Source organism: Ostrinia furnacalis, unplaced genomic scaffold (assembly GCF_004193835.3).
Source record: "Ostrinia furnacalis isolate ACB-3 unplaced genomic scaffold, ASM419383v2 OfSCF1598, whole genome shotgun sequence".
Classification (NCBI taxonomy): Eukaryota; Metazoa; Arthropoda; class Insecta; order Lepidoptera; family Crambidae; genus Ostrinia; species Ostrinia furnacalis.
Genome location: NW_021131837.1, coordinates 183,968 through 196,015, shown reverse-complemented (window position 1 = coordinate 196,015; position 12,048 = coordinate 183,968). Strand labels below are relative to the sequence as shown.

Below are 12,048 nucleotides of genomic sequence, written 5' to 3'. Positions count from 1 at the left end.
ATTTACCTGAAAAGCGTTTCAAATTAAAATCCTTTTTGAGCCTAATTAATTACTTCTGGTCGTCGGTTCATCTCGTGGGAAGGCGCTGGCGCTGGAAACAATACATTACAGTATGAATCTTGAAGATTGCTTGTACGACTCTTATCTAGTACTTATTATCTATTATCTTAATCTTATCTTAGTCTTAGTAATATTATAAAAAATGCGAAAGTTTGTATGGATGTCAGGACGTCTGGATGATTTTGACTGAACGGATTTTGATCAAACTTTACAGTATTATTTTTTATAACCCAGAATAACAGGCTATAATTTATGACGATTTGTGACAAACTAAATTTCACGCGGGTGAAGCCGCGGGCAAAAGCGAGTGGGAGAGCTGCCGTAAGTAGTAGATATTCCATAGAAACAAAGTATTTAGTTGCTCTCGTAATTTTTTCTGCCTCTTATATCCGTCTATCAAGCTTCCAGGAAGAATGTCAACAAAGCGGCCATAATAGAATTACGTCATAAAATCTCATTAAGCATCTGTACAACTGAAATAAACTTCCTCGGAGGCGTTAATCTTGCGAGAACTGTCCAAAAGGAAAAGTTGAAATTTCATATTTACGGTTGTAGTCGTTAAATCGTTTTTATTATGAGAATAGCCGCCTCATTTCCTGAACAAGACAATAAAGTCTTTGTGGAATCGAAATGAGTGTTGTGGAGGTGTTCCATATCGATAAAGTTTTGTCGACGGAAAAATGATAGAGCACGCTGTTTTAAATTCCTAATGAAGTTAAGTTACGTTTTTGTTTGACATTACGAGTATGTGACGTAGGCATGCAAATGTGAAAAATGTACCTACTTATTTGGTAGGGTAGATTACACAGAAGCCAGGGATAAGCAGCCTTCACCAAGTACGAAATCAAAATTATTTATTCAGTTTAGACTACAAATGGCACTTATGAACGTCAAAATATAGTAAATAATAAAAAAAGAAAAGGTAGCCCTTATATACGAGTAGTAGAAAGCGACATAGCGTATGTTGGGCCTATGTTGGGTACATACTACATAGGCATTTGATTCTATGGTGATCTAATAGTAACTTTCGTATCGTATATTAAGTAGAGCACAAGCTAACATCAAAGCACCAAGTGAGCATCAGATTTTATTCGCAATTCAATTATTATTTTGAATAAAATTTGAGTTGGTAACATCGATACTAATTTACTTTAAATTGATCATTTAACATCACTGGTTGCAATCAGAAAATTAAAGGGAAGCACTGGGATACTAAGATTGTTGTATCGATTGTTAGCCAAGAAAGCTATTGTCTAATGATATTTTGGTACCTTTCTCAACAAAAGCAAGGATCCTTCATAAGTTTCTTGACAAAGAAGTAAGAAGAAAGAGGGAATTTCGCTGGGAACTTGGACTACGGTGAGGTAAGGATTCTTCAAATGCGATCGTTTAGAAGCTTTCACCTAATTTCTTATTACACGACCTAATGAAACAAATAAACAGAAAATCAGCGTATTCAAATTGAAACTTGAAACAGTCTAGCCACGACTCTGTTTTTGAATTTTGAGCTAAGTAATTTCGTCTAGAATCTTTGTACTAATTAATTGAAGAAGATTATATTATTATGAAAATTCAGCTGTGGAGATAGCAATACCTTTCTAAAATTATTTAGTGGATCGAGAAATGTGTGTAATATTAAAGCAAGTAGTATAGTCTACCTTTCAGCATTTTCGAAGAATAGACGCGGAATAGACGAGCTATAGATCTAGGTCGCTTCTGAATTATAAATAACGATTTCTGCGGAATTTGGTATTGATTAAGTCGAAACTATCGAAGATTATATCATCCGTAAGTACTCAGATGATAATAACAATTCCATTTAATGATAATATTCTTGGAAAAACTGCAACATCCAGCCAAAACTATAAAAAAACAGTATTATGTACAAACCTTAAAATAAAATTAGTGCATTTTTAAAATGATATACTTATACCAGACAAGGCGGTAATTTTAATATGATTACAGTACACTTCCTTTCAAAAGAAGGAAGCATAAGGAAACGTCCACCCTGAAGAGTCAACAAAGTGAGTATAGTCCTTTTATTCATTAGTTCGTTGTTCGAATAAAGCGGGTTCCGCATTCGGATTCGTACGGAATATTACGCTTCAATTTTTGCTTCAGCCAACACCTGTGGCCTCGATACCAGATGTACTTACCGTATAGCTCCTAAAACAGGGGAATAAAATTCAAAATTGAATACCGAATACGGCACATTTCTCACTAGCTGTCACGGGCATTGAAATAATGGAATTCAGGGAATATTATATAGGTGAGATTGTTTGTGCGTTGTAAATAACTGGGGAGTTTTGCCTACAGTAGTTTAGTAGTAAATTTCAGACAAATTTGGACTCTAACTTGTTAATTGAGGCGCTAGGTAATACTTGCCAGTGTGCAGTAAAATACGGAGACGAGTTTCAACAGTTTAGTTTTGGAGCATCCAAATTGTAATTGGAACAAAGTAAATAAATTACGAGTAAATTAATGAAAAAAAAAAAGAATAAAATCTCTATAAGCTTCGGGGGTTGATAACGACGATAATGTGTGCTAGAATCATTAAGAAGGTTACTTATAACAGTCAAAGTAAAATACCAATATTTACAGTCTGATGCTGGGGTCTAAGAAAAGTAGGTGTAGCTGTTACAACCCATAAGATTCAAAATTAATCTATGGTAATAATGGTTTCGGGAAGCACCTGGATGAGGGCAGCGCAGGACCGGTCCCTATAGAAATCCATGGGGGAGGCCTTTGTCCAGCAGTGGACGATCTAAATGAGCTGTAACTTACTAATAAAAAAGAACTTTTTATCGAATATTTCTACAAGTGTAAGATTTTTTATGTGCATGTTCTGAAAAAGTTTAATTTCAATATAATTATATCATCGTATACAATGTTGATGTTTCTACGAATCAATTGTACTAACTGATACGGATTTTTGCGAATCGAATCGAAATAATATTACTGTATCATTGTCGTGTTCTCCGAATTGAAATTTCCTGTAAATAAATGTAAATATAATGTAACATGGTGCTATAAATAGCAATCAGATTGTGTTGGTTTTCGAAGTAGACTTTTTGATGCGTGAATTGAACATAGTTTGGATATTTTTCATTCAGAGGACTTAAAGGACAACATTTTAGGTTATTCTGGCTTAAAACGTTTTACTCAGGGCCCTATTATGGCGAGTGAAACAAATAGAGGAAGATATCGAAAATCTTTATAGAAATAGAAACTCTATCGAGTCATTTTATTATGTTATCTACTGGAATTAAAGGCATCGAGATTGCAATGGGTACGAGTTATAAAGCGTTCCATGTTGTAATAAAAACAGAGCAGAGCTAATTTAAAGGAAATAAAAAGTATTGAAATCTCACATCAAATCCTATTATGGACTTAAAATTCTTACTAGTAAGTAACGCTTCTTTATTGCATTCTCGTTTTATGTTAAAGTTTTTTTTTTAATTTTTGTGCTGCTTTTCCAATATTTTCTTTTTATTTATGACGTAACCACCAATTTTCCTTAACCCCCCAATTCCTGTCTTCAAAATTGTAATATTTTCTAATATTTATCGTCAACTATGAAAAAATATTAAATCTGAATAAAGGAAAATTTCTACGCAACGGAACGGAGGCGAAAGCAAATTGGAGGTTTATGAATTCTATGCAAATTGATATCCCTGAAGTCTAAGCTACTGGACGGTTTAATGACGAAGGTGACGGTGGCTTTATCACGAAATTTTTTGCCGTTTTTCCTTTGAAAGCTTTAGAACGGTTTTGGTGAAAACTAATAATGAGTTTTTAGTCATTAGTAACTCTAATCTCCAATCGACTTTGAATAAGTTAGTTGTATCTAACTTCGAATACATATTTTGTGTTTGGTCTTCGATCAAATAAAAAAATAATAAAAACTTACGAAATTGAGATAATGTGTTCCGTGATTACCAGTAAAATGGGTAATGGGCATGAACAATATTGCAAAAAGAAAGTAATGATTAATGATTATAGAGATTTTAAATAGTTATATCATTTAAAAAACAATACGGAGTGTAATCTAAGCTTCCTATGATTAATTTTGTCAAACCTCTACCAAGAGACGAGCTCTGATTTAATCTTCTAAATACACGTCCACGTGTGTCGTAATGCGTCATAATTGCAAATCGTATTAATTTCAGCCCATTTGCGCTAAAGGACCCAACAGACATGCTTCTTTGACATCAAAGATATGACAATTTATTATCAATAGATGCAGCAACTGACATTCCATATCGCTTACATAAGAGAACTCTTCAATAAACTACCTTTATGCAATTGAGCGCATTTTTACTAACCCAATTAAGCGCAAAATTGGTACCTATTTAAAGTACCTATAAACTCGTAACTTGCTCTACTGCCATTTCGGTACAGCGAATAAATGATCTCAATAAACCAGCCAAGAGATGGTAATGAGAAGTGGCAACGAACTTAGTAATCCTTGGTTCACAGGAAACGAGTTTATATTTAGGCCTGTGATTAGCTGAAACGAAGCACACTAATCAATCCGGAAACGGATCGTAACCGTATCAACTCGAAGCGGTCAGCATTCTTTGTATGAAACTTCGTACTGCAAAGCACGCACACTATCCGCACCGTAACGCCTAAACGCCTCGCCTCGCGGTTGACAGCGCGGCGAAAGGCAATACGATGTTGATCCTTTACCGGGTTGATAACCTTAATTTCGAACTCCTCCTCTGTTCTTCTGATTAATTTCGTTGCGGGTCCAATGACAGTTTGACTTTCCCCCGGGACAAACTTGACCTTCATTGGTTGGGTTTTTGTGGTGGTCAAGCTGTAGATCCTGGCTACACAGGAGTTGCAGTTGTGGGAACGAGAGGTGGGAATAGTCCCGATACCGGGTTGATAAGTATGACCTTTAATTTGAATTCGCCGAGTTGAGTCTAAACTTGAGCAAGTCTGCCACAATCCTAATACGAATTGCCGCAGCAAATAAATCGGATGCCAAACAGTCCGCAGGTGTTCTGATGGCACCCTCAGGGAAATACGACAAGACTATTCCCCTGTAATGTTTGTGTAAATAGTGATTGATTTGATAAGCCTATTTTTCCGTCTTCCATCATTCTATCATCTATTCATTTTATTAATCTGTTATATGTCATGAGGGTCGATGGGGATTCCCAAAAATACAATTTCTCTTATAAATATTTAGATAACAGAAAAGGACTCGAAGAAAAAGTGTGGTATTTACTTGAAATGTAAATAGAAGAAGAAGCTGTGTTAATAAATTAATATTGTAAGTATCACATAGGTATTGTTAACGACAGATTCATAATTTATTTATTAGGGAAACTATACTTTCTCCATTTATTTTAAAAATTCATTCTCTCCAATCAGCCTGCGTCCGCCATCTTGTAAAATAATTATAATTTAGAAGCAAGTTACGAGTTTTATTTCAAGTACAGTTCAGCTTAAACAGCTTTATTGAATGCTGTGTACGATAAACTTATATCAGCAATTGAATAGCAGATATGACAAGTCGAATATAAAAGAAATGCTTTTGAATAAGCCTGTATTAAGTTATCAACTTTTACAGGAATACTGAAACGTAATTAATTACAGCGATTTAGCAGTCAGGCTAAATCTTACCTGAACGATGTTTGCCTTGGCAAAGCTATCGGATATTCCATTTAGACTAGGCCCTGAGCGGGCTCGCTAATAAATAATACCCAATAATGACGCTGCCGGGAACAGATCAATAAGGGACCGTCGCACTAAAGACTCGGATTGTGATCCAGTTTAGTTAATCAAGATTGACATGGGAAGATTACCTTGCTACTTTTTTGAATCAGTTGCATTTTACCACCAGTTTTAGGAACTATGGTGCTGAGATGTAGAACACGATTAGTGCACCAGTTTAAAGGCGTTCTGGGAGTGGGTAGTCAATGTGAAAAAACGCTCAACGGTTGGAATGTGCAGGTGTCAAAATGTCCATACGGACCGGCTGTTAGTGTGGCAAAAAGTATGAACGTCAAAAAGTCCCAGTGTCAAAATGTACATTATTACCATGGTTACAATGGTTTAGTGACAAATGGTACACATCACAAAATAGTACAACAAAAGGTGTGATAGATAAAATGATCAACTGATATATTGTGCTCATGATTAAATTAATAAAATTAAATGTCAAAATGTTCAATGTTCTTGTAGTCCAGTCAATAAAGTTTTTTTGGTCATTTTTACCTTGATGCATTTAAACACGTGTTCACGTTAGCTATTATACAATAAGACGCTTGTTCGAATAAACCCGAAGACATTTTAACTTCAGATCATTTTAACCATTGCTTATTTCGACGTTCATACTTTTTGCCACACTAACAGCCGGTCCGTATGGACATTTTGACACTTGCATATTCCAACCGTTGAGCGTTTTTTAACATTGACTACCCACTCCCAGAATGGTTTAAAGTATGGCAACGATTGAGATTCTGCGCTTTTGATCTTACGCCCGTATTCACAAACATTACTACGAGGTCTCACAGTGCGCGTGGACGCACAGGGTGACACACGAACCAATCACAGAGCTCTATTCAACGCTGTGCGTTCAATTTGCTGATTTACTTAAGCAAGCATCGTTTGTGAATACGGGCGTTATGCTCCTAAAGGCCATAGAACGTGCTGTACTCGGAGATTTTTGAAAATACAATTCCACAAGAACACTGGATTAGCAAGCTGAAGTGGCAGTAGACTGATCTTAAGGGTCGAAGAACTGACAGCCGCTAGGGTAAACGAATTCTTGAGTGGACGCCCTCGATCCAGCTAGAGGTGGAATGGCATCTTTCGAATATTCAAGGCAGATATTGGATGCGACAATTCGAAAATAGGGTAAACAGCGCATATAGACGGAGTCCTATGTCCAGCAGTGGAATGTTAAAGACTCGTGCTGATGACGATGATGATGATAAAGATTTTTAACTGCTTCACCAATCCATTCTGTTTTGAATTGGTAACAAATCATCGTCTAAATGGTTCAGCAGTGGTGACACTGAGCCGGCCCGTTGTAGGGTAGGCAAAGCTGATGTTCGCCGTAAGCTCATGTAAGCTCTCATACAAACATCGCAGTGAAATACGCATGCATACAGGCAGTAATCTACGTTCAAAGCTCCAATTCCATTCATTAAAGTTAGGTAAATCGTAAGCAGGTGTATGGAAATTACAAATCGATCTATTTCATGTAGCCTGCATTCTGTATCACTGAGGGTAATGCCATTGAAAATAGCTAAATGTATGAACCATTTTAAAGTTATGTAAGGTCTTACCTACTTATTTAGGTCACTGATTTCATTGACTGACTGACTCACTCACTCATCACAAAATCTCAGAAATGACATGTGCTTCAGAGTCTCAAATTTTGCCATGTTCCTTTTAGAACGTAGGTGCTCGCTAAGAACGGAATTTACGAAACTCCACCCATAAGAGGGTAAAACGGGATCCACGCGAACGAAGTTGCGGGCGGCCGCTGGTACCTATTAAATAGTGTGTGCTTGCCAAAAATATTAACAATTTTATCATTGAGTGAAAAAAAGTGCAAATATTTCTTACAAGATTCTTTTAACTAACTAAATACATTTAGTATTTCTCAGAACCACTAGAAAAAGTCTGAATAGCAAGTTAATTGTCTGCAAGTAATTTCGTTATTGAACGAAACGTTCGTTCGTTGTCGGGACACCTGTACCTCTAGTAGGAAAAACTTTCGAGTTCGTTTCGTTGCGTATTCAAAGTGTCATCGAAAAATTTTGTATGTAAAATTAAACAGCGCCCCCTAGGGCGGCTATAATATAGGGGGCGCTGTTTAATTTTTCATACAAAATTTTTCGATGACACTTTGAATACGCAACGAAACGAACTCGAAAGTTTTTCCTACTAGAGGTACANAGAAGGCTTACTACCTAATCATAGTCAGTTGACGTCAAAACATGTAGAACCACATCTAGTTTCTCCTTCTTGTCATCATCAATCTAATGACATTAGAGAGCTAGCTCGTGCCATCACTTCCTTAACCAACAAACCTAGACCATCTCAACTACCTATTTTTAGTGGAAAACCAGCTGACTGGATAGCTTTCAAACAGTCATACTATCATACCAGTCAGTCATGCTCTCTCACCGAAAATTTAGCACGGATTCAATCTTCCTGTACCTCTAGTAGGAAAAACTTTCGAGTTCGTTTCGTTGCGTATTCAAAGTGTCATCGAAAAATTTTGTATGAAAAATTAAACAGCGCCCCCTAGGGCGGCTATAATATAGGGGGCGCTGTTTAATTTTTCATACAAAATTTTTCGATGACACTTTGAATACGCAACGAAACGAACTCGAAAGTTTTTCCTACTAGAGGTACTGAACAACGAACGGGCGAAAGCCGAAAAAAGGTTTTTCTACAATTTCTTCCTTGACAACATTGACTCTAATATCCGATTGACTGCCCTGCATTAATTTATTTTAATCTTGCAATTTATTTAACTGACATTTATGATTTTGACATTTAATTTGCTCATTATTACTTTTCTTTAACATAATATTATACTTAAAATCACGCTTTAACATTTGTATGCCGACAAGGCTGATCACGGCTTGAACACATACCTATCTTGTTTGTACATCATACTGCTTACCTGTGTTTCACAAATAAATTATTTGAATTGAATTTGAATTGAAAAGGTTAATTTAGATATAATTTAATCAGCCTGTTTTCCATTACCATTCTCTTTTATTTATTCGATTCATTAGCGTGAGGTGGGGACACCGACAATACAGCTTTTATTGTGCCTAATCATGTTGTGAAAAGGAGATCCTTATTTATGTATTTTGTTTTTTGTATGAGTGTCGATTTGATTTCATTGGATTACATAGGATAAGCCGATTTTGCAGAGGCATGATAAAGAAAATCGCTTTGAATATGTTAGGTCTCAAATTCAATTTCTGGTGGAAATAATTTGGAAAAAATGTGTTCCAAGTTCACTAGTACCTACCAGGTGTCTGAGTATTCTTAAAGTACTATTATTTATCTTTCAAGTAATTTATTATCTTAAACAATGTCCAAAGCCGATGAAAAAATATTCTTACAGGTAACATTTTTCAACAAAAATATCCCATCCGAAAAATGTAGGTAAGTAACGTGCATGTAAACCAATGCATATAAAACGTCCGTAACATAGTCATCAAACATCCAAATATCGCTGTAACCATGGCAACAGACAAATGAACGACGCCGTCACAATGAACCGACACCGATGCTACAGATGCCGCGCTCGCGCCGCGTGCGCCCGCGCCGCCTCCCCTCGCTCCCCAGTCCCCTCTTCAACCCAGTACTCGCCGCGACGCGAAAGCGATCGCGCGTCTTGTCGTTCTACTCGCGCGCGTAATACGCAACCGCTGCGTATGTTTTAAATGTGCTATCATGTGCCTATTGGTGCTTCATCAGCAATATCACGAGTTCAGCACCGAACAAGAAGTTTCCCCTGTAAGGTAGGTACCAAATTGGAGCGCGCGCGCGTCATTTGTTTTTATACGGTAGAAAAGCGCTTTAAATCTTTTGATTTGAATATTTTAAATGGAACACCACTGTTTATAAACCTGTGTTACATAGTATAGTACCATAATTAATTAGGGTAGGCATTGTAATGCGAGTACTAGGATTGTTTTTATATTATCGAGGCAAAATTTCAGCACGAACCAAAGGCGTAATGGAGCGTATAATAATCAAGCCACATTCGTTTCATACGAAAGTATTGTATATTTATTTTATCACTCTTATTACAGAGATGTAATAATCCTAAAGGCCCAATTGTCCTTAAGCAGTTGAAGGCAATGACTCTAATTTGTGCTTCAGACACGTAATTATAGTTTGTCAATATACACCTTCAGGCTATCACCTCTGCGACTAAATAAATCATTTATTTCGGTGCCAGTGGAGGCAATAACGAAACAATGTATAAATAAGGGTCACCATAAATGATAATACAACTAGGACCTTTAATTATTTATTTCGTTCGTTCGTTCGTTTCAGCCAAATGATGTCAACTGCTGGACAAAGGCTTTCCCATTTTTTCGTTTATTCATTTACCTCCTTACATTTTATTCGTTGCAAATTTTAGAACTTTTTCCTCTATCATAATTTTAAATAGAATCCAGTCATTATTCTGGTTTTACATACGTGATCTGTAGGTACATTTTTTGAAAAACCGCAGCAAAGTTCATGAAACCAAAAACTTGTCCCTACCCTTTTAAGATCGATAATTAAAATTTTAATTTAGTCCTGATTCCTGTTAGTCCACAGCTGGACTAAGCCTTTAACCTTTTCGTAACGATTCTGATTACCATTTTTGTGTAAGTTATGACCCTTATTATCTCCTCATAGTCTCATTCTGTTCATAACTTATTGTCACCCTACAAGACTTCATCGTTTTAATAGACAATTTAGCTTTATTTGCCACGTAGTGCTAGGCTAGAGTCTAGATAGGTATTGCCTATAATAAAAGTCAATATTCGCGTGTAAGAAATGTTAACCTCAATATTGAGGACACGCACCGAGCAATATTCGACTTTATTACGGCGATAGTAACTTAATAACAAAGTGAGGCATTTTAGTATTCGTTTCGTTTCAGCCGAAAGACGTCCACTGCTGGACAAAGGCCTTTTTAGTATAGATGAATCATATTTAGATAAACATTGTGGTCTCTGAAGGGGTTGTAATAGGTGTTACTCGGCCGTTTGGTGTAGTGGTTCGAAACGGACTACTATTCCGGAGGTAGCGGGTTCGATTCCCGCACAGTACAAACATTTGTGTGCATGAACATATTTGTTTGTATTGGACTGGGTATTTTCTATATATAATAAGTATGTATTTACAAAAAAAAAGTATTTTTAGTATGTTTATATCCGTTGTCTAGTACCCATAGTATAGTACAAGCTTTGCTTAGTTTGGGCACAGATAAAATGTCCAAGGATATTTATTTATTTATTTACTTTGCAATAAAAATTGTCAGAAAAATAGGTATCCCAACTAATATTATAAATGCGAAAGTAACTCTGTCTGTCTGTCTGTCTGTCTGTCTGTCTGTATGTCTGTTACGCTTTCCCGCTTAAACCTCCCAACCGATTTTGATGAAATTTGGCATAGAGATAGTTTGAGTCCCGGGAAAGAACATAGGATAGTTTTTATCCCGGTTTTTGAAACAGGGACGCGCGCGATAAAGTTTTTCTGTGACAGACAAAATTCCACGCGGGCGAAGCCGCGGGCGGAAAGCTAGTACTCCATAAATAAATTATTTATGTGTAAGTGGTAAGATAATCAAAGCGAGATTAATTCTGTTTATTGAGGCTTTCATAATTTTATTATTAATAAGTACAGGAATGTTATTAAACCACATATGAATAACAAGACAAAATAATTTTCAGCGTGTGTAACATAGCGGTAAAAAATGAGGTTATATAAATTGTAGAGGGAAATTGCTGGTTTCGACTTTTCAAGAAGAGAATAAGAAAGTCTAGTAATTTGAAGTAATTTGAAGGATGCATTCAGGACTTTAAAGACCATAAAGTAGCTGATCCATTTCGAACATAGTCGCTAAAAAACACAACCGCGCTATCAAAGTACAGTTAAAGAATCAGACCGAGCTGGGTGATGAAAAATTAATGAGAAAATAAACGCACAGCATCTGACGATGGTATAGACAGCCGACCAATTTATCGGGACCCCCATTTATACATGCAACCCGCATTTTAGGTGGGGAATGTGAATGAGAGCACGGGTCGCGAGGTTCTCTCAATCTGGTCAATAGACCATCATGAAATATTCATAGGAAGGCTCGTGGCACCCCGCGATCTCTTTTATTAGCATTTAAGACAAGTTTTGTAATGTAAGTCGAGGTTTCCTTTTATGTGGAAATATACGCCCGGTTTATTTTCGAGTAATGCCACTGATAATTTGAATTTGTTCGAA

At 36.4% G+C, this 12,048-nt stretch overlaps 1 protein-coding gene across 1 annotated transcript in view; it reads right to left on the bottom strand.

Moving 5' to 3' along the window:
* Window positions 1–67: 67 nt before the first annotated feature.
* The window catches only part of nvy (CBFA2/RUNX1 partner transcriptional co-repressor nervy), a gene marked incomplete at its 5' end in the record, with an annotated part of 38,619 nt that continues 26,638 nt past the window's right edge, over window positions 68–12,048 (bottom strand). Inside the window, one exon of the mRNA XM_028304885.1 lies at window positions 68–91. Within this exon, the coding sequence (XP_028160686.1) occupies window positions 68–91 (24 nt within the window). The remainder of the gene's footprint in view (window positions 92–12,048) is intronic.